The sequence below is a fragment of the Corvus cornix genome, chromosome 15, assembly GCF_000738735.6.
Source record: "Corvus cornix cornix isolate S_Up_H32 chromosome 15, ASM73873v5, whole genome shotgun sequence".
NCBI classification, from domain to species: domain Eukaryota; kingdom Metazoa; phylum Chordata; class Aves; order Passeriformes; family Corvidae; genus Corvus; species Corvus cornix.
Genome location: NC_046345.1, coordinates 7,587,843 through 7,610,225, shown reverse-complemented (window position 1 = coordinate 7,610,225; position 22,383 = coordinate 7,587,843). Strand labels below are relative to the sequence as shown.

At 42.2% G+C, this 22,383-nt stretch overlaps 1 protein-coding gene across 12 annotated transcripts in view; it reads right to left on the bottom strand.

Moving 5' to 3' along the window:
* ARVCF (ARVCF delta catenin family member) overlaps positions 1 to 22,383 on the bottom strand; it is a 258,893-nt gene that overhangs the window by 29,810 nt on the left and 206,700 nt on the right. For 10 of the 12 annotated variants that reach the window (XM_039560820.1, XM_039560821.1, XM_010398190.3 and 7 more), the window contains 4 exons: positions 21,945 to 22,062; positions 20,530 to 20,701; positions 18,217 to 18,234; positions 13,694 to 13,765 (listed from right to left, as the gene is read on the bottom strand). In XM_039560820.1, the coding sequence (XP_039416754.1) occupies positions 13,694 to 13,765; positions 18,217 to 18,234; positions 20,530 to 20,701; positions 21,945 to 22,062 (380 nt within the window). The remainder of the gene's footprint in view (positions 1 to 13,693; positions 13,766 to 18,216; positions 18,235 to 20,529; positions 20,702 to 21,944; positions 22,063 to 22,383) is intronic. The other 2 variants (XM_010398194.3, XM_010398196.3) reach the window with 1 other exon arrangement.

Genomic DNA, 22,383 nt, shown 5'->3' with positions numbered 1-22,383 from the left:
CAGCAAGGCAAACCCAAATCCTCCATCACTCAGGAATTTACAGAAACAGGATTACTTTGTCAGGCGTGGGACTTATGGGGGTTTCCACTGACTGCGCTTCAAAACATTCCCGCTGCTGAGGGACCTCCTGCTCGGGTTTGAAAGCCCACACGGTCCTGACGAGCGCTCGGGTGGATCAGAGCCAGAGCTGCGACAGACAAGGATCGACTGACAGCATTTCCACTCAGGCTGGCACCTGTCAGGTTCTCCCCTTTGCAGCATGTCTGGGTTTTATCTTCAGTGCCAAGGGAAAAACAACGTCAAGAAAAAACCCAAATCTTTCAGAGCTCACGCACACTGAAATATGCTGAGAAGCCAAACTGAAAGCTTCTTTCTGGGTTACTCATGCTTTACTGAGTCTTCTTATACTTTCACTACTCATCATGGTTTTTATATAAAGTCTCATAAATGGTCATAAGCCATTACACAGGTATTTGGTTATCCATATGAATTCAGCTGCTTGTTAGAGGCCTGTCTGCTTAAGGCAGTGAAGGGCTACAGAACTCCACAGCTTGAATTTCTCAAATAAGGCGGAATAAGTTTTTTTATTCTCCAGTGGGCATACCCTCACAGAAACATCAAATATCTCAAAATACATCCCAGTAAGAAGGAAATATTTGTACATAAACAACTAATCTTTTTTGGAGGAAGCTTATCAGAATCCAAGCTGAGCAGAAGCTACCAGGTCCAGTCTCAGCCTGCAGAAATGAAAGGTCAGTGGCTCCTAATCACTGGGACCGAAGCCTGTTTGGTTCATTATGTGCAAAGTCCCGCAATCTTGCCTTTTAAACATTTTATAAGCAACCGCCATATGGAAAGACTCCCCCATGTTAATAAATAATTTATTATATGCCAACCCAAACACTTCCTCCAATCCTGTTTGTGTCCTGAAATCGCTAATTAGTTCCTGCTCCAGCTTCCAAAGTCAAAAGTGTGTTTCAATTCCTCTCTCCATTTCATGAAAGCTGCCTCATGCACCCAAAGGCAGCCCAGTGCCTCTAATCTGTCTCAATTACAGTCACTGTGCTGCTGTCAGGCAAGTATCTCCCAAGCATCCAAGAAAAAGAAGTTGATGTTTTCAATGTCAAATGAATGTCAGGCCAGAGTGGAAGCAGCACAGAAGGTTTTCCGTAACTTCTCTAATAAGAAATGGACCTTGCAGCCCAGCTTTTTTAAGGTACTGTATTTGGGTACTTAATTCTCATGGATTTCAGTGTAAACTAGAAACATTAATGCCTCCAAGAACAGAGATTCTGCACTCATCCTCAAAGCACCAAATCCAGGCAGGGATTACAGATGATGAGAGACAAGAGGAGATGCTGCTGCTCCTCCCTCATTTAAATTGGGACACACTGGAACATACCCCATCAAAGCACTGAGTGAACAGGTACTCTCCCTCTTCCTGCCAACCATTCTCTGCAGCTTTCTGGAAAACCAGGGAAGTTTCTACTAAATGCAAACCTGCCTGCTGTTCGGTGCACTGCCTGAATATTGGATAATCACAGACAGAACTGACACAAAACCAGCTCTGCCTATAGGATAATAGGTTTCCTGGAAACACAGATCTTGCTATAAAACTTAAAGTTGGACTAGAATGTGAGGTAAGACAACATGATCCGGAGAGAAGTAGCTCCATGAAGCCTTCGCTGGCTAAATACACACACACAATACAACCACAAATAAATCTATTTGCAAGTTAAAAAGAAAAAGAAAAGAGATTGGGGCCCCAGTGTGTAGCAATGAATGAGATACTTTGCTGACATGAAGAGAGGGAGCACAGAGACATTTTTCAAGAGGCGAAGGGGAACATTACACAGCATCCAACTACAGCCTGCCTTATCTTCACCACCCTACAGCAATGGCCTGCATTCATAAGCCAGCAGAAAATCGTATGAGAAATTCTGAACAAAGCCACAGCAGCCGCTACCTCAAAGCAACTCTGACACCTTCTCTGAAACCACTTCATCGCTTTTAAAACAGTGAAAAGATCCCTAACCCAACAGCCACTTTGTCCAGGACAGTTTTCAATTTCAATGCAGCTTTCTTATGGTAGTATTATGCAATTAAAAATTGAGCTTAAAATTACCCATGTAAAGGATTCTAAGCAGAAGCTGACATTTACTGTGGAGCTTGTTCATGCCTATAGAAAACTCTGAAAAGGTCAGTATAAATGTAAATAAGGTGAGATACTTCCTCAGGAGTATAGAAATTTCCATCATATTAGGGCCTATACCCATTTCTCCACGCAAGGCGATGTTATGAATGCCCTGATGGCTTCTCATGGGCCATCTGAGTCCAGAGCTTGATTTAGAAACAGATCTCCAGACTTCAGTGAAACAATTGGCACCAAATTTTCAGTGTTTCAGGGAAAGCAGGATCCAGCCACCCAGAAAACTGCCAATACAGTTTACTGTCTGTGGGTTTAATCTCAGCACTGTTTTCAGCAAGCAGGGATGTTGGATTTTGCGGGGACGTGCTTGCTAGAATTTAACTATTAAGCAAAACCTTGCAGAACTGCCCATATCCAAGTCACACATGCATTTACCAAGTATTACATTTTGGATACTATCACTAACCTGAAATACTCTCCCAGGAGCAGCTCTCATGTAACTGAATAAATAGGATTACGGTCTCATGTTCCTAACACCCCCAGTTTCTCATTCCTTGAGAAATTCTGAGCACACTGCCAAGAACACAACAGCTCAGTCATCCTTCCCACTTCTCATCTCCTCTCTCACATCTGCAGATTGCCTTGTGTGCTCTCTCCTTTTATTACTCAATGTGAAAAGCAGCCCCAAAAGGGGAGTGGGAAACCTGCATCTGCAAGAAATGCAGGCTTCCAATTTCCCAAGTGTTTAAAGGTCACTGGGGACAGTCCAGGTAAGGCAGGTCCTTTCTCTAGACCTTACTCTTGTCCCCTCACACTCTGAATGAGTCTTTGGAGATGTTTTTCTTGCTCATCATTTTTAAGCTCTCAGCAGGGTAAAATGCAATTATATGCTCAATCGTGATTACAGATTTGCTGGTTGTGATTTTAGAGGTCTCAAAACAAAACTCATTAGATTAAATGTTCTTCCTGGCTTTGTAGGAGAGGGACAAGAAGAACTGACATCTCTAAATGGAGTGGGCTTGCTAGCACAAGCAAGCTAGGGAGACATTGCTTTAGGAATCAGGCAATCTCATCTCTGATCCCAGCTGTACCACTGAAATGCTCTCTAACTGCACAGTTCACTTCAGCAGGGGTGCCCCCTTTCCCCTTCCACACGAGTTCGATCTTGCTGATCTAGACCTGGCCTGCTCAAGTCACAGTGTGCTGGTACTTACCCTTACTGAGGCTACTGGTAAAAAAACCCACAAAGTTGCTCCACATGTCTCCTACAAAGCAACAGTATTTTTAGTAAAGTGACAGCAAGGTGTGCAAAACACAACTGAACTGGGCACAAGGTGCAAAGACTGCTCCACAATGTCTCTTCCAGATCTGCCTGAACCAGAGTCTGTCTATTCCTGCACAGACAAATAACATTTCATGCTATTACAGACTTCCAATTTTCCCTATGATCAAGACACAGAAAATTCAGGGCTGAAACTAATGGTCTGTGAGGCTGAAATAAAAACGCTCTCCTTTCTACCACATACTGATCAACATTCTCACTGATCACCTGGAAATGCCTGGGTCAGCAATCAAGCTCTCCGTGGGTTCAGAGCAACCAGCAGCTGGATTGACATTGCTTTCTAAACCATGCAGAGGTAAGGTTCCCCCCGCCTCCAGTTGACAGGTAAATTTAAGTGACTGCTTTACCATGTAAAATGTCTGCCTCTCAGTTCAAGGTCATTTTTCTTCAATCCACAGTTAGAGGTATATGGCACATTAAGTCCTATAATTCCCCTGTCATGGTGGAGAAGGAGGGGAGCTTTTAAGCCTGTGCAGAGCACTCGGGGTTACAGAAATAAACATGGCTTTATATAGCAGCCTTCACATACAAGAGATCTCACAATGGTTTACAAAGTAATGAGTCAGATAATAGGGTTGCAGCAGCTGTGCAGGTACACACACTAGAAATTAATGCTGAGAAAACAGAAGTCTTTATTTTTTGATTCTCTTTTATTTGCTCTTCTGCAAAATGTGACTACAGCTTCAGCCCAACTAATGAGCATCAGTGGCTTTTGCAATTTAAAATGCCCCGGTTATTTGACATTCCAGTTTGTTTTAATTTTCAGATTAAATCTATGATTAAAGCTCCCCATTAACTATAATACTGTTCAAGCAAAAGTGGAGAAAATGCATGTACCTCCCTGTCTTGGCTGCACTATAAGGAAGGTCTCCTTGCCTGATCTCTAGTACCACAATTTGCAATTAGTTCAGAATCATACAACTATTTGATTTTCATTCCCCTTTCTCTCCCCCATCATTAGCTGCTATAAGCAGACACTCAGAGGCTGATTATCGAGTGTTCTGAGGATTCCATGTTTTTTTGTGCTGGCACCAGTAAAGTATATATTATAAGTAAAAATGTATTTGTCTTTGAAACAAGCCGTATCTTGAGGTGCAACCTGATACACTCAATTTTATATATATGCTCCTTTCTCAGGTTCCATGGGCAAATGGACTCTCTCATTTCTCTTCTCATCTGAGTCACCTAATCCAGCAGTTGTGGATTAAGTTGTTTTGGAAAAATACGCTGGTTTTCTGCAGATAACACTTTTCCTGGCTGGCTCTGTAATCAGTTAATGAGAGTCACACAGAACAACTAGAAAGGGAACATGGGAGGTCACCTGGGCCATCTTCCTGCTCAAAGCAGGCTCAATGCCAAAATTAGACTGAGCTATGATGCCTTTGTCCAGTCAGGTCTTGAAATTCTTCAATGATAATCAAGAACCCTTCAAAACCCCTCTGAGGAACCTGCTCCAATGCCCAATTAGGTGGCATTAGCCTCCATTTCTGTGGGCAGAAGGATACCAGGTGGGACATATGCTTTCAGTGAGGCTCGAGTGATGTCTGTCTAGTGGTGAGTTCTGAAAGTACCAGTCATGTTGGGCTCTCAGAAATCCACATTCCAGTTACTCCTAAAGGCACATGCTTCAGAACACTCACCTGGAGCTAGAACTACCTCCTTTGCTTCTGCTCACACTATTTCTGGAAATCTGGCAAGGGATTTAAATCAACATTACACCATTTTTCTGCCTCAGCTGTTCTGAAACTTTCTGCAGTTCTCTTAACTTGTCAAGCAGCTTCGTCAGCACAACTTTGCTGCGGTACTTTTGATGGACACCAGAGACAACAGTAGCTTAGTGCAACAAGGTTTTTGTAATTGATTTTGACATGGAACTGAATCACTAAATTCTGACAGAAGCCGAGTTCCTCTTCCCCGAGCTTCCTGGCGATACTGGCTGGGCAACCAGGACAACTTTCAGATTCGTACCCCTCTTCAAAGGATCATCTCATTTTTTACGCTTATGCTAAAAGGGAAGCGGGGGGAACTCTGAGAGATTTCATTGTTATTGTTTCTTAACTGAAACTAAGTGGCATGGCAGAAGCTGACATAATGCAACAGTGATGGATGGGGGCATGGAGTGAGTCTTTCACTGCAGTGACTGAGTCCCAGGACTGAGGCAGCTACAATTATGAGGGATAAGCACCTTCCCATTAACTCCTGCTTTTATTCCTGGCAGGCTTTTTTGGCACATTCTCATTTTATAAACAGTCCTGGAGCAGCATCTGTATAATGAGCTATGCTCTGTAATCACAAGCATTCTATTTTAGAGTAACAATCAGAAATGCTTGTAGAATAGAAATGCTAAATGAGACATACAAAAACATATACACAACCTGAAATACGGGGAGGGAAGAGAATTAACCATTCTCAGCAGGGCAAACAGTACAGCCAAAGCTGTGATAATTAAAAACATATGACTGACAACTATAGCTTTCCAACATTAACTATTTTTCATCAGAAATATTAGCCAAGTGGAAATTACATGAAAATCCGATCAGTTGTTAAAGAGTTAAGATGCTGCGTTGCCAGAGAGCACACACAGCTACAACTGAAGTAAATGTAGCTGGGGAGTAAAACTCACCAATGTTTCAAGTTATGCATTCGTTTATGTATACACCTTTCTATACAAAGCATCATAAATAATGCAGTTGAACTTCTCAATAAAAACACACAATAAGTGTAATATGCTTAGTGAGAGCACAAAGCAATTCACAGTATTACATACTTTCAAAATTCTCTCTGTAACATTAACGCCTCAGTCCATTCCCACAGTATCTCACTGGGGCAAACCTCTACCATCCATCCACCTTTAACTGAAACTGTGTTTTTATTTAAATTTTCTAGCAACAGCTGGGATACAGGATACTTCAGCAGAACTTCTCTGTTTTTACAAACGTATCATGTGCTTTCCATTTGCATTGGTTATCACAGCAGCAGTGAAAACACTAATTATTTTAGTGAAGGAATAATTCTAGCTATTATTTTGGTGAAGTGATTCTTCTAGTGAAGGGAGTGGAAATAGTAGGCTCTTCATGAACAGGTTCACTACAGCACCAGCAACTGAATGCTATTAACTTGCCTAAGGTCACACAGTCAGTAGCAATGCTGGAATGGGAGAATGAGACTCTTCTCCTTCCAGTTCTGTCTTTAGCTGAAGCTCCAGATCACTCCATCTCCTTATTAGCTGCTGTAATTACCATATGCTCTAGTGGAGCTCCTGCTGTTTAGTTTTTCATAGGCCACTTTATTATGCAAGTATATATAGGCTCTTCCTGTTTAAGATGCCTAAATCTCATTTTCTGTGCACTTAAACTTGGCCACAAATTCACATCAAGTTGGAAAGGGAATTTACCACCTGGGATTCCTGTCTTCTCAAGATACTGCTAATTATTATAATATGTCTATATTCTTGGGTGTCAGCCTCAGGAAAGAAGGAGCTGAAAGCTGACTAATGGAGTCTTTTTATGAGAGCCACAGGTGAAAGGACCTAAAGGTGCAGAGGGAGAATCTTGCCTCCAACTGTCATCTTTTCCCCCTCATGTGCTGAGGGAGACTAAACATTCAAGAATGCAAAAAAAGGATAAAGAAGAGGATGTTGATTCACTATTTCCAAGATAACTGAAGTATCTTAGAAGTGAGTCAGTTTTTCTCATTCAGAAGAAAAAATCTGAAATGATTCAGAAACGAAGCTGTCATCCTAACTCATCTTGCACATGACCTCTAGCTGTTAAGACAGAGATGGAAGACAAAGGGAAAATGAGGAGTTCTACAGGCAAGCAAATTACAGCAGAGCCAAACAGAAATGGACTTCACAAAGAGTTTCAGCTTCTATAAATAAAAAGGTGAATGGAATTCTCATATCACTACAATTGCTCCTCCTGCCTCCCTGCCCCAGCAGTTGTTTCCCACTGGTCTCTCAGCTTAAACTTCAAAGCTGCATGACCTAAAGCTGAAAGACATTCACATTATGAAGTGTCCATGCTGGGGGTGGGAGGCGTTAGCGGCATTTAAATACCACAGTTGAAATTTCTTCTCCAGTTTACACTGGTTCTACATCCTCCACGTAGCAGAACTATTACAAGTCCCCAACTTAAATCTTCCTGACACCATCTCTCACCTGGGCCATTCACAGCACAGTCTACTCACACAAACATTGTGCTTTTCCCTTACTCAGCTGCAAGAGCTTTTCTGTTCCACAGATGCCGTTTCACCCCTACCAGGAATCCAGCCTGTCTTATCTGTACATACAATTTTTGCCTGGATGTCCCTACAGACGAAGCAAAGGACTGGAAATCACAGCTCAGAGCTGCAATGTCGAGGCGTTCTCAGAAACAGAGAGCAACAGTTTGACAAACATGGCAGCAATTATGAGGATGCAAAGCTGGAACTATTCTTCACATTCCTGAGCAGACAGATAACACCAGAGCTGGTCCTGTAACCATCTCAAATTCCTCTCCTGTGATTTTGTGGAGTAACTGAACTCCACACGGCAGAGCTGTGAGTCTCAGCAGCACTGCTGTACACAGTTACTGCACAAGGCTTCACTCACATCATTTAGCATTTCTCCCAGAAAAACATTTGTTTCCTTACAGTCTCCAAAGTAAGAATATCATAGGATAGAATTGTATTACCAAGTTGTTGGGGGTTTTAGGGAAAAGAATTAGTGGCAGAGACAGAACAGTACTTCTGGACCTCCAACTCACATTCCAACTGTATCTTCTCGTATGATTTTTCAAAGCCTTCAGTTCCAACCCTAAACTTACAATTTATGTTCTACATATTCAAATTTAACAGATCCACAAAGATCACAATAAATTTTTCAGCTGTAGAGCACAGCTCAGCAACTCATGTATGTGTCCACCAGCTCTGAACAAATAAGAACATGGAACATAAGAATCAGAGAAGATTATGACAAAAAAGGCAGAGGATTCCAGTACAATTAGCAGTCAGCTGTGGAAAGAGTGTGTACACAAGAAAGGAAAAATCCACAGGTGCCTGCTCTGAATTCCTTGAAAATATTGGGAAAAAGAATGGGAATTTAAAGGTACCAGACTAGAGAAAGTTTGGCAAGGCCAGGTTCCATATGGGAATTTTCCTATTTGAGGCAATACATTTTCTCCGACTCAAAGCACTGGAAGACAGATGAGAAATCTTTCACTGCTTTGTAAATTATGAAAAACACATGGGACCAAAATGAATACTCAGCTTAGTAAAGCAACAGAAATGAGAGATACTTAATAATTCTGATAGGAATTCTCAACAACGTGCATGAAATACTCAGAAGATGTTAATACAAGAACACATGACTTGCTCTCACAGAGGAGATCTTCCCAGTCCCTGAATTTCCACCAGCAGGCACAGGAGGGGTGTGGATGGTGCCATTAATCAATCAGTTCTACTCACTTATTCACAATACAACAATCAAAATTAATGATGGAAGGGAGCTGGAAAGGGCAGATGAGTGCTTGAGTCAACTTGTAAAGATTTAAAGAAAGCAAATTAAAACAGCAGTGAAATGCGAACCGCAGCCAATCTTAATTACAAACTAAAGCCAGAGTAAAGTGAAGTTTCTCTCTCTTTCCACTACATGTTGCCTTTAGCTGAAGACAAATTGCTAGCACTTTTGTAATCTACTAAGTTAAAGTCATTACCCTGACAGTGCCAGGAAGTCTAATTTCCTGGAGCACTAATACAAAGATTTATAAGGGAATTTAAACACTCACCTTCTGGAATAGAAAATCTATCATCAGCATGAGGCTACATGGAAAGTGACTGAGGATTTCAGATAATGGAGAAGAAGAAATTCACCTGCTGACAAGTTCATCCAAAATCTCATTCCCTGCCTACGTAGGCTGCTGGCCAAGGTAAGTGTACACACAAAGCTGAGCTTTCAAATAAATTCGGCTTTTCTGTGACGTCCCCACTGCAACAAAATAGACTTCTTCAATTACAAGCATTTTAACACTGGTTCAGTATTTCAGCACAACTCTCTCCTAAACTTATGTTCCCATTAAATGGAACTAAACTTAAGTAATCAAAACAGGAAAGAGAAATTAATAACCACTTTAATAACTGCTTCAAAGGAGAAAATGAGCTAGTTCATCCACCCAGCTGAAATGTACCTGCACATCCTGTTATGGCTGAATACTTTCAACTCCCTAATGAGACAAACTGAAATGAGAGCTGAATTTCAACCCCCAAAGCTCCTTAGAGCAGCTACTGTTCTGCCCCCAGATGCATGTGCACATAAACAACAAACCATGAGATTTGCTTAAACCAGACAGCACAGAGGTCTGGATTTAATTAGGAATAACCTAATGCTGATTCCATATAAAAAACTGTTCTGCTCTTCTGGACTTTCTTCTCCCATACTCCAGCACTGAGGAGCAGAGGTGGACAGTCAACACCTCCACACAGGAGGATTAAATGTTACAACTCCTGTAACATCTTTGGGGGGCTGACACACATCAACCCTTAATTCTGCTCAGGAAACCTCACTGCAGAGGTACTGCCATCTGAGACACTGCCTTCCCCTGCACAGATACCATGAATCCTGATCTTCCCCCAGTGCCTGAGCCGCCTGCCACTATTCCTGCTCAGAAATAAGGACTCTGTGAACAAAGCACAGGAGTTGTACTACGCTATGTATTTAATGTGTACACAGGAGAAATCAGCGCTGTGGTAGTGCGGAAGAGAATACGCTGCAGAGGAGGCAGCCAGCACCACTATCACTGACCTACTTTAGACTGGGGAAGGGATTTCAGCAAGACTTTTACTCCCCCCCCTCACAGAAGCAGCAATTTTTGAAAGTCCTAAATTTAGCAAGGTTCTGAGGACAGCATTCATAATTTCTTGTCAGTGCTGCTCCCTTCTCTACGCAAACTCATACCACTTTCTCCCGAAATTTATCCTCCCTCTCTCTTTGACTGTCAGGAAAAAAAATACACTCCTTTCAACAAAGAGGAAACAAGAAGCTTCTCTTTCACAATCTTTCCTCACGAGGACAGCAGTACTCTGGACACTGCCAGGGCATATACATTCATTTTTTAGTATCAGATGAGACAGCTTCTGAAAGCACTGCAAGTTCTCCCATCTGACATTATCCAGTTTACCACAGATAACAACCCTGAACTGGAAGCTTTCCCCTGCCAGAATGCCTAGCACATAAAATTATTAAAGGCTTAGAAATGGTTTCAGGACTGCTCAAATGATGTGCTGCAGCAAAACCTGATTCCCATTAAAAAACCAGGAGCCATCAGGAAGAGACTCTAGTTCATCACTCTGAAAAAGACAACTGCCTTCCTTCATTCATTCCTCTCCAGAACAAATAAATTCGGGGGGGTACGGGAGGGACAGGAGGGGAAGTAAAATACTAGGTTACAACTCACAAGAGCCTTAGGATTGTTCAGGATATGAAGATTTTCCTAAGACGTTGTACCAGCAGGACAGATGTTCTGAAGAAGGACTGAGAAACCTCTGCATCCTGCACAGACATCACCCACAATCTCACAATCTACAGAAGTTTCTGGTTTTATGATGTTTGGCTACAGGACAAGCAGTGATTCATACCATTAAAGTAATCTGGAGTCAAAATGAAGTTTCCAGAGCCGATAGAAAATAAGTCTGAAATAGTTTGCTGCTGCTAATTCATGATTTTTCAAGTGATCATAAGCACACTCTCAATTAAGCTCAGTGGTCATACCTAGGAGTATCCTGTAGGGAGACCATGATGTCAAGTTCTTGAGATCACGTCTTTAGATCCATCAGATAAGCTCCATGGATGTTAACTACAAGATTACAGGAAACTTAACAACACTACATCCCAGTATTTGTTAACTACCCCAATGTTCATCTGCTGCATTGCATGAACAAATCTTATTACTGCAGTTTCATTTGCTCACAAAGATTCCAGCTGAAAACTCACTTTAATATGGCTTTAATAATACATGAAAGAGATTAATCTATAATTGTTGATTTTTGAAATAGCACTTCATCATGTCACTCAATCTGAGTGCTTTTGATCATTAAAACTTGCATGATTTTTCCATCTTGGTAACGAGGTTCTGCCTCAGCTGAGAGCTGATCTCATCAGAGCCAATTATACTCTGTAGCAGAGATCTGACCAGGGCTCTTAAGGGTTTTAAAACTGCAATTTTATTTCCTTTATTTTACCGAACAATTCGAAGTTCAAGCAACCTTGTTAGAACCTTTAGTATCCAGGAATTCTCAAGTAAATGAGATGCTTGGCAGGAGACCACTGGTAAAAAAGTGAACAAAAATGCATCACTGTCTTGGTTTTTTTACTCTTAGCACACAAGTCAATAGTTACTTACACCTTTTTTCATGTCAAAGTGCTCCTTTCAAAATGCTGTGGGATTAATCTCCTGACCTTATCTAGCATGAGATATGTAATTTATTTGTCTTTGATTAAATGGGGGTATCTCAAAATTATCAAACAACCTCTTCAAGAGTGTGAGATTTCTAGCAATTGAATATGATAACAAGCTGTGTAAGCTCTGAGACAGATACATCTCCCATCAGATCTGCACATCACTTCTACCATTAACAGAGCCACATGAAATATTTTTATCTTATTTTAAAGAAAGCTATATGAGATACATTTTCCTGCAGAAATTCTTGATTTCCATCTTTTCCCTTTAGTGGCACCTATATTCCAATCACATTAGAAAGGAATGCAAATGCTGAAGCCTTTGCTATATTTTGCATTCCTTTCTTTTCCTGCATCCTAAAGGTGCCTCCTTGCTCTCTGCACTGTAATGAACTCCCAGCCTGAACTGATGGCAGCCAGTGAAGGTTGGTTAGCAGAAGTTTCCTGCAGCTCTCTAAATAGGATGGTACTGCAGCTTCTAAGAGGTACATCAGTATCTTGCATTATTGCACAAGATACAGCAGATCTTGTGTAATAATGCACCAAATGAAAATCAGTTTAGACACGAGACTAGAAACTGCATCCACTGTAAAGGGTATCTGTAAATAGATTAGATTCATCTGCATATTAGGATTAGTTTGCATATCATCAATCAGAGCTTCACTGTGAATCTGAGTGCAGCACTATGTATGTATAATTATTACACCATTACTGACTATCAGCACATCCCTAAGGATCTCAGACACAACCTCTGTTGTTGCTCCCAGTTAACAGCCAAGGAAATTGAAGCACAAATAAGTGGACTGGACCAAGGTCACTAAAACAGCATAATTCAGGTATTCCAAGTCCATGGATCTCTCCACTGAGTCACACTGTCTCTTTATACCCTCCAAAATTCTCTAAGTGACGCGGGAAGAGTTTAAAATTTTTCTTCTGAGGAATACTCAGGTAGTTCTGGGTATTCACAGCTCATTAAGGTGAGGCTGACAGGGTGGCAATGCAGCAGTTGCCATGACAATGGCTGGATCTCTGCAGAGACATTGCACACACTTCAAATCAAAACCCGTGCAAGTCTCAAAACACCATCCAATGCTCTACGAATTCTGACAAAATCCCAAATCACCTCCTAATCTCCAATTAAAAGAAGTACCATGCATGCAAGAAGGGAACGAAGATTGTGAAAGATTCCACCTCTGGCAGAGCTGAAATGCAAAAAGCACAATGCAGGAGAGTTTTTCTGTGAACCTCCCATATCCTGGAAAACTACAGGTACTGCTCAGTACAGACATGGAGGAATACTGTGTTCAGGGGAAGACTGACTATCAGTAAAGGGAAAAAACCTCAATCCCTGCTGTCATCCAATTCCACAGAACACTGAAAAATGACAGAGATGCCAGGGAAGGGAAAGGGTTAGTGCTAAGTACCCTCACCCAGTGCACTTCACAACTCCTTACAGTCACATCTGGTGCAGGTGGGTTGCAAATGGAGCTGTAGAGGAGGAGAGCTTGCACTCACCCCTCTCTGGAGTTACAATCACCTAACACCAAATCAGACAGGCTTCTATGAGATTCCACCAATTCAGCAGTTTTATATAAAAAGTCATATCCAATATTCAACACTAGATAACAGCATGCACAGATATATCCATTATTTCAATTAAGTCACTACAAAAGAAAGAGATTGGCCTGATATGCTCATGTCTCAAGTCCCTTTAAGAGCCTCCAGCTCCCAAGCTACTTGTTATTTCCAAAAGCACAAACATTAGCATTACCTTTTGCTGCTTCAGACCGCTTAGGCAAATCAAGTGTATCAAAATTCCTGTCCAAATCTCCATTCTTCTTTCCTGTGCAAAAAAGAGGACAACAGATAGAAAAGACTGTCAGTATACTGACAGGTAAGTTTCTGTCATGTGCATCTACAAGATGGGAGAAGATACAGACCCAGAATATAAATCACAGACTGCTACCCATAATTGTATGTATCTGACTCGCAGTCCAGCTGCACAGTTGTGGTTTTAGCATGGGAACTTAGGGACAAACACCTGTGCTGCTTTCAGGTTGATCTGCAAACATGCTTAGCACTAGCATTTCAGAGAGTCTTAAGAGTGTTTTAAACCTTGGAACATTCTGCCATTTCCCTTCTTGGCAAAGCTGTGCCCCTCCCTCAGAAGCCCAGTGTTTACTTGCTGTTTTCACAGAGGGATTTTGACCCGAAGCTTAGCTGAAGCAAAAACTCAGCAGCAGAGCAAAAAAACAACAGCCTTGCTTTGTAGCCTCTATTCTCAATGCCACTACCAGGCAGGAAGACTTGGATTTAATATATTGTACAGACAGCAGCCAACAACTTAACCTTGAATTGCCCTTCAATCGACAAAGTGTCATTTTTACTATTTATTAGAAGCTAATGGAAATAATTCCATACTTCTGCTAAGAAGCAGTGTCAAACCATTACATCAGTTTTAATTTATACAATCCTTTACGGAAAACAGAACAAAACCTGCACTTTTAGTTTTAGTCAGGTTGAGAATTCAAGGTTATGGAAACACATGGGGAAGGAAGGGTTAGTTTCCATGCCCCCAAGGAGACACACTGCCTTGGGTAAGCCTGCATGGATGCTGTGGGATAAGCAGGAACCTTGCCATCAGAGGAATACTGGCAGCAGAGAGAGAGATTTGGAAGGCAGTGCAAGAATCTGCATGGCTTCTGAGGCCAGTAGCATACAATTTAGCTTTCCCAAATTATTTTGAGGGGGGAAAATTTAGTCCTTCTCCCTCCAGAGGAAGGAAGGCAGGTGTGATAGAATGAATTCAGACAACGCAATTTAAGCTGCCAGAAGTGGCTTCTGCACAGGGACTACCAGGCTGTTAATGGAGGTTTTACAGAAAGGGCTGAAAGCTCCACCAGCCAGGCTGCTTAAAAGCAAACAGGAAAATGGTCCTTGAAAATGTAATGAGGAGATCAGTGTGAGTCTTGACTGGCAACAGGTAACGAGATGGGAAAGGCCAGTCCCTGCCTTGTTATAGCAGGGGGTTGGTGCACGCACAGTGAATTCAATGGGTCACTCTACCTTTCCTCTTGACAAAAGGATAAAAATACTCAGTACTGTACACAGAAGAATCGAGCTTTTAAATACCATTATGAATATTCAAAAATAACATCAAGAGGGAAATCTCCCCTCAAGGTAGTATTCCACCCTCTCCCTTTCTTTGGAAGGGGATGGAATCACACACTTTTCTTTTGAAATGCCAACACAGAATACCAGCCAACTTCAACTGCTGTGCAAAACAAAACACGCACCTAGAAGTTCTGCTTATCTGAAGTAATTTCCTTAACTGAAGTATGTAAAAGCCCATCTAAGCTGCCAAAAGGTCATGCAGCCAGGTATCACAGCACTCCTTGAAAGGTATCTTTTCTAAAGGAAGGGACAGCAATTAGTGGCACTTTGCAGCCTTCCACCATTTTTTTTCTCCGTGAAAGGAGCAACACGTTGCTTGGGGAATCAAATACCAGAAAGAAAAAGTGCTGTACATCACCAAAGGACAGTGCATTTCGTAACAGCAGGTGAACCCAGTTACTGGCTGCAAACCCTTGTTGACCCTTAGAGCACTGACAGGAAAAAGCAGGGCAGAAGGAATTTAAAAAAAAAAAAAAAAAGCATTCAAGGAAGGAAGTCAGTGTTTAGGAAAGATTACAGACTTAAGGCAGACCAATAAATGTGACTCCATCTTATCTACAAGTAAGACAAACTGTTTTTTCACATGACCCCAAATTTCATGTCTCTGCCATTAGACAGTTTAAACCTCAGAACATGTTCTCAAGAGAGCCAGACCTTACTCAACGTAACTACTCATTTCAGAAGTTCTCTCTATAATTTAAAGGTTGGTTTGGAACTTCTATCAGCCCTACAGAACTGAGATGGTACAGTAAGAGTTCCCTTCTTCTCAGTGGCAGTGTTTAGTAAGCACTGTGTCTGTGCACAACTTGTTAAGGAGGAATTGTCCAGGAGTGCAGTGTTGGCTGCTACTTTTGACCTGGGAATGCCAAAGCAGCTGCCTATTTACTAACCCATCTTTCATAAAGACAGCACCCTCCACCTGTGCTCTGGGCTCTTCAGTTGCTATCTCTCCATTTCTGGGCCAGACAGCAAACACTGGCTGGTTTGGAGGAGCCTCTGCTCGTTTGTGTCTCAGCCCTCTGAGAAACTTCCACCTTGCAGGCCAAAGCCAGTCTGTTCAAAGCAGAAGCTGCCAGCTGCTTACCAATGGCAGCTGTTCAGAATATGGAGCTCTGGCCAAGAGGATTTCAACTCTACAAATTACTTGCTTAATCAAATGGATTTGGTTTGGAAATACCCCAAGCACACTCATTTTCCAGGGCTTTCCTATAGAGACAAGGTGAGCAAGCTGCAAGAAGACTCCAAAACAAATACACCCAGAAAGCAAAGGTTTCAATCTGAGGCCCAGCAGCTACTTTTTCCCTTTGATTTTCACAAATACTGGTTTGGAGTTTCTAAAAAGGTGACCAAATCTAACAATTCGAGAGCCTACTGATTACAGCCTTCTCGGCCATCCCCATGCCCACCTGATGACATGAGAGAACCAGCATCACTGCCAGGTTCCGTAGCTCTGAACACCCTGCTCTCTCCCTCGACCCTGTGCAATTGTTCACAACAGGAATGTGAACACACACACAACCCATGTGGCTGGGATTTGTATGGAGCACTCCACTGCCACTTTCTGGATCTTCACAATCAGGCTGTGCACCACAGGGATGCTGAAACCACAGCACAAACCGCACTTGCAGCAGGAGGGAGTTTAAGATCCTGGTTTTGTACATTTCAATTTCCACCCATCTCCAGGTTCTCCAGCCTGAGGTGTGTCAGAGAAAAGCCAATGCTGTTGGATCAGAAGCACAGCTCTAAACCTTGCCCAAGAGACAGTTATGAACATGCCTGCTGACAGGCCTGTTTTGTGAGACCCGGCTGTAGGATTGGCACAGCACTCTGGTTTGGGAAAATTGCCTGACATGAGACTTGCTTGTGCAAGATGCAATTTACAGTCTTTGAAACAGTGGGATTAAAATTCTTCCCCTCTCCCCCCCCTTGCTACTTTTCATTATATAAGAAACAACCAAAACATGACCTTCAGCATTTTCCACCTGTCAGAAACTCTGCACAGACTCTGAAGTGTGACCCAGCATTATTAACCACTAATGTTCTTGTTGATCTTCCTCAAATGTGGTTTTTCTTTACCGGATAATCAAACCATGGAGCAGCCAGATCATTTCTGCTGAAGGATTAATTCCCAAAAGCTTGCTTTCTGGTTGAAATAAAAGTTTAAGGGAAAGTCCTTCTTCATAACAATCCCGCCTTATCCTCCCTGGTGCTCATTAATACAGCCACTGAACTGGCCACAAAGGAGTGACAGAAATCAAGGGCTGAGCTCTGTCCTGCCAGCAAGTCCATCCTCCACAGCCTCACCACTCATAGTCCAGAATCAGTATCCTGCAGAACACTACCCAGCACATTTGCTGGATGGAGCAATTAGATTTTGTTTGGTTGGTTTTTTCCCCTCCCCAACATTTCTCCTTTGGCTCAACCCTCCAGAACCCATGATCTGAAGCAAGTGTCGTGACCTGAAAATGGCCCTGCCTTCATCCCCAAATCAGCCTCAGTAACAAAGTCTCCCAGGCACCCACAGCCTATGAACTTCCCAGCTGAGGGAAGCTTTAGCCTCAGACTTGTGTATTCCAGGTGCACTTCCACTTACTGTGCTGGGATGAGAAACTTAAGCCTATCCCCCGAGACAGGTACTGGGGATAGCTTCATCCAGCTCCTCTGCGTAACAAAGCTGCAGCAGCCCAGGCCCGTGCCCAAGCAGAGGAAGTGCCAAGGACCCTTCAGAATACACATCCAAGCTGCTGTGGCTCACAGCTACTTCCATCCCCCAGACCAGCCAGCAGAGCCTTCCATCTGACAGGGCTGGGGAGACAACTCTCACACTTGGGTGTTCCTGCTCTCCTGGGCTTAGCAGGCCAGCTGCACAGCAATTCCCCTACTTCCCTTACACCAGGAATGAAAAAATCCTTGTTTTTTCCATTCTTGGTGTGGAAAGACCAAACTGCAAAGCTCCCTCAGAGGATTTTTCCATGCCTGCTGAAATGAACAGAAGGATGCGTTGGGGGAGCAGAGGGGAAGGTGAACGAACAAGACCTTGATCTCAGCTCTTAGCCTTGCATGAGAAAGCCAAACAAAGCATATTATGGTGATGATGAAAAGAAAGTATTGCAGACTCACCTTGATTGAACCACTCCTCTAATTACCAGAAAAGCAGCAAAAGAAAAACAAAAATTTACAGGATGAAGAAAATACAAAGGAACAGTCACAAAGAGGCAGAATTTCACAGAACAGGTTCAAAACCTGAGTATTATAAGACTACAGAAGTTTTATCAATTAAAAAACCAAACCAAGGTATTCCACTTTCTCCCTTTTGTTCCTGCTAAAAACCCCCAATCTTTCTTTGCACAGCATTTTTTTTCTTTTCTTTCTCTTTTCATTAAATGAAAAGGTGCTCACAGAATTGAGGGGACAGAAGGATGACTAGCCCTTTGCAGAGGTGTTTGAAATGCTGTGATCAATGACCATGAAATAAAATAAAATAAACATGGAAACAGTGTGAGATTAAGTGAACAAGAGAGGAGAGAACAGATAAATTTTGAGGTTCTAGACTGAGAAAATTAAGATAGGTTCAGACCAGTATCCACATAAATTTAACAGAAGACAAGGGAGCTTCTCTTTATGATTTTAAAAGCACATTTATGAATGGATTTTAACTTTTATTTTTTAAGCACAACAGTTGTCTGAGACTCTCTATTCTTCTGATCTACATCCCACAAGCTGTGAGCCCAGCATTATCACCAGTTGATTTCCTCTAGGGAACAGCACACTTTCAAAAGAGCACTGCAAAAAGCTGGGAAAAACCATTAAATATATTGTCATTTCCTGCTGAACACACAGAGCCAAACCCAAGCTGTCACTGAGCGCCTGCACTGCTTGCTGCAGTCCACAGGCTCATCCTCATTGTTGGATGATTTTGAGACCAATTTGTCCAAAAAGACATGATGTGGTGCTTCATCTGACAAACAGAAAGTACCCGGGTGCACAGCCCCAGGAGAGGCATCTCTAGGTGGGCCCAGGCACACACCTGGTGTGGGACACACACCTGAGAGTGCTCCCTGGCTACTGCCATCGAGGGGATGAGGACAGGCCTCCCTCAGCACAACACCCTCCTCCCACAGGGCACGCTGAGCTTCTATGTCTGAAAGTGTTTCCACTGACTGTGTTGCTCTCAAGCAAAGCAACAACAGTGACTGCAAGTGGCAGGGAACAGGCTCAAGTCAGCACATGTGCAAAGTTTCCAACAGGTATCACACCGCAGGTTCAGTCACACCCTGTGAGAACAGGCTGGCCAGGCAGGCAGAATTATTTCTTTCGTTTTTCCCTCAGTCATTAGAAGATTCCCACCAATTTTTCTTTTAAACAGTTCAAATCTAGTTGATGACAGACTAGTCTGCAAAAGCAAGTTCACACTGTGATGACTTCCTTAACACGTATGGAAACATGTAATATTTTAGTAACTTGTACAGGTCAGATCAAAGAGTAACGTGCAGCACATAGTCCATCAAGTTCAAACAACTCCATATCAGCTCTTTAGGGGCAAAACCCTTCCTTGTACCTGGCTATAAATAATAAGCCAGGATGTGTGTACACATGAATGAGGAGAATGAAGCCTAGACAGAAAATGGAATTAATTATCTCTGAATTCATCTAGAATAGTCATTTCTCTAAGAAAGGAAAGAAAACAGAATTCAGTCTAGAATAGTAATTTCTCTAAAACAACAAAGAAAATGGATATAATTTGAGTGTCTCTTTGTAAAGGAAACATGGACGGGGGGTTACTGAGATTATTAATCCTCTCTTATAATGAAACTCATTTGCAACACTCATGCCCCAGAGGAGAGAACAGGTCTAAAAGTGACTGACAATTAAAAGCTACAAAATCATGTTTGCAATTTAAATTACTGAAATAGTGACTGAATTGGGAGGTTGTACATTTTGGTTGAGTGGGAGGGGAGGCTTTTAGTTTGTTTTCAAGTATGAGACTCTGGAGGCATGGAAGATGTACAGCCAGGAGTGCCATGCAGGGGAATGGATGGATGGATGGATCCATGCTGGCCTGGCTTCCCGAGGAGGGCACACATGCTACACAGCCAGGCAAGTGGACTGAGCAGAGATTTGACAGATGCAAGAACACAGCAACGCAGAGGAGAGGCAGAGCACATCCACCTTTTTCCAACAGCAGAGTGTCATCTGTCAGCATGCAGCACTCCTGTTTAAAGCCAAACAAAATCACAGCAATAGTGGGAAAAAGAATCCCAAATATCTAACAGTGATACAACACAAGAGATAAACACATGCCAGAACACAGCAAACACTCCACAAACTGCACCATCCTAAACAAGCACGATGAATGTGCTTGCAAGAGCAGAACTGCACGGCAACGTTTACCCCCAAATCCATTTCCAGTTCTGAGCTTTTTGCAACACATACCTTTAGCTTTTTTTCCACCAAAACAACCAGCATCATCTTTCTTCTTCTTCTGAGAGCCTCCTGTGCCTGTAGTCTGACCAGCATCTAGTTCTTGGTACTTATCAGCTCCGGGGACCTCTTTGTGGACATGATAGGAAAGGTTCCGCATGATGCACACACAGTTCTCCACAGACTGTTACAGAGAAATTTATGTTACAGGAAGTATTGCACCCTCTTACCTGCAAACCATTGTATCATACAGAGGAGGGCTTGGGGAAATTGAAGAAAGAAGGACACCTGTCCCAGGAAAACCATGTAGCTCTCAAGGAAGATTTAGTCAAGACCCTTAAATTAAAGTTCATTCTTCCTCTAAACCCAATTTTATTTTTCTGAAAGTGAAGCACTTCAAAAATAGTATCCATTCAAAATGAAAACTCTCTCATCAAAAATACCACTTGATCTTACATAAAGAATACAATTCACCAAAAGATCAAATACACAGCAAAAAATGATCATATAAGGATCTTATTTTAATCCAAGTCTCTCTCTCATTCTGCCAACGTTTACAATCTCCAAGGGGCTCATTTTATTAAATTTTCTCTGGGTCAAAACCTAGGCCTTGCGAGGATTTCAATGAGAACACACGTTGTCCTGTAGTAATAGCTAATCCACAGCACATCGGCTTCTGACAAGAGCAATGCTCTGTAGGTTGCAATGGGAACCACCAGGTGGTTACAAAATCCACTTCCAAAATTACCTGATTAAGTAACAGGGCTCTGTAACTCCCTTGTATAGGCCATCACATGGTGGGACTCAAAAAGAATAAAATAACGATGCTTTACAAGCTTTCTGGTGATAGAAAGAAATAGTATGCTCTTTTTCAAACAGGTTAAAGTTATGATATTCCTCATGCATATAAATACACTTTGAAGTGCCATGGGATGAGATGATGATAAAAACAGATTAACAGAATCTGCACCAAAAAAAAAAAAAGCCACAGTGAACGTGCTGCAGGTCTGAAAACATTTCTTAATGTCTAAGTACTTCAGTCTTTAGAGATGGTGCTGAATAAAGTCTTTAAAATGGGAACTGACTCCTTTGCTGCTTTGTGCAAACGGGACTCAATTCTGATTTGGAGACTGCACTTATAAATGCCAATTAAGTAATGCAGAACAACAGCAATAATGTCACTGACAATAAAGGACTACTCTCCCCACCTCTCAGCCGCCAGCCTTTGCTCCCCTCATCAGCCATAGAGAGAAACAGAGCAGCATCCTGCTGATACCCACCAGCAGTACCACGGATACCAGAGATACTCTATTGTCTGCAGCAAGCATAATCCTCTTCTGATACCAGCAAAGAGAAGTTGGATCTCAGTGCAACACTGCAGCGTAAATTAATGGAAACATCCACCACGTTTTAATGCTCAAGTTCACCTTATTGTCCGTGTCCTTCTTGCCAACCGCAGACTGCAAAGCATGAAGGAGGGCATCCACCAAGCCATCACACTCTCTTAGTCTTCTGCGTGCTTCTGCTCCATCTGAACTTACGTTCCTGACAGAAGAGAGTTGAAAGAAAGTATAGTTTTCACTATAAAGTTGATTTATACTACAATTATTAAAAACTCATCACCTTGGATGAACAATTAGGAGGCCAAGTAGACAGACAAACCCACTAAATCTCAGTAAAATATGGGCAATGCACATCTGCAACTCTCTGAGCCTGAACAAAAAGGGGAACACAATCCCAGAAGTGCCTACAAACACATTTCTCTGCTTTGCTGCTGAGTCCAGGGACTCACCTTAAACCAAGCTGAAGTCTGCAGAACAAACAATATGTAAACCAAAAATTTGATTTCAAAACCAGCAGTTCTAA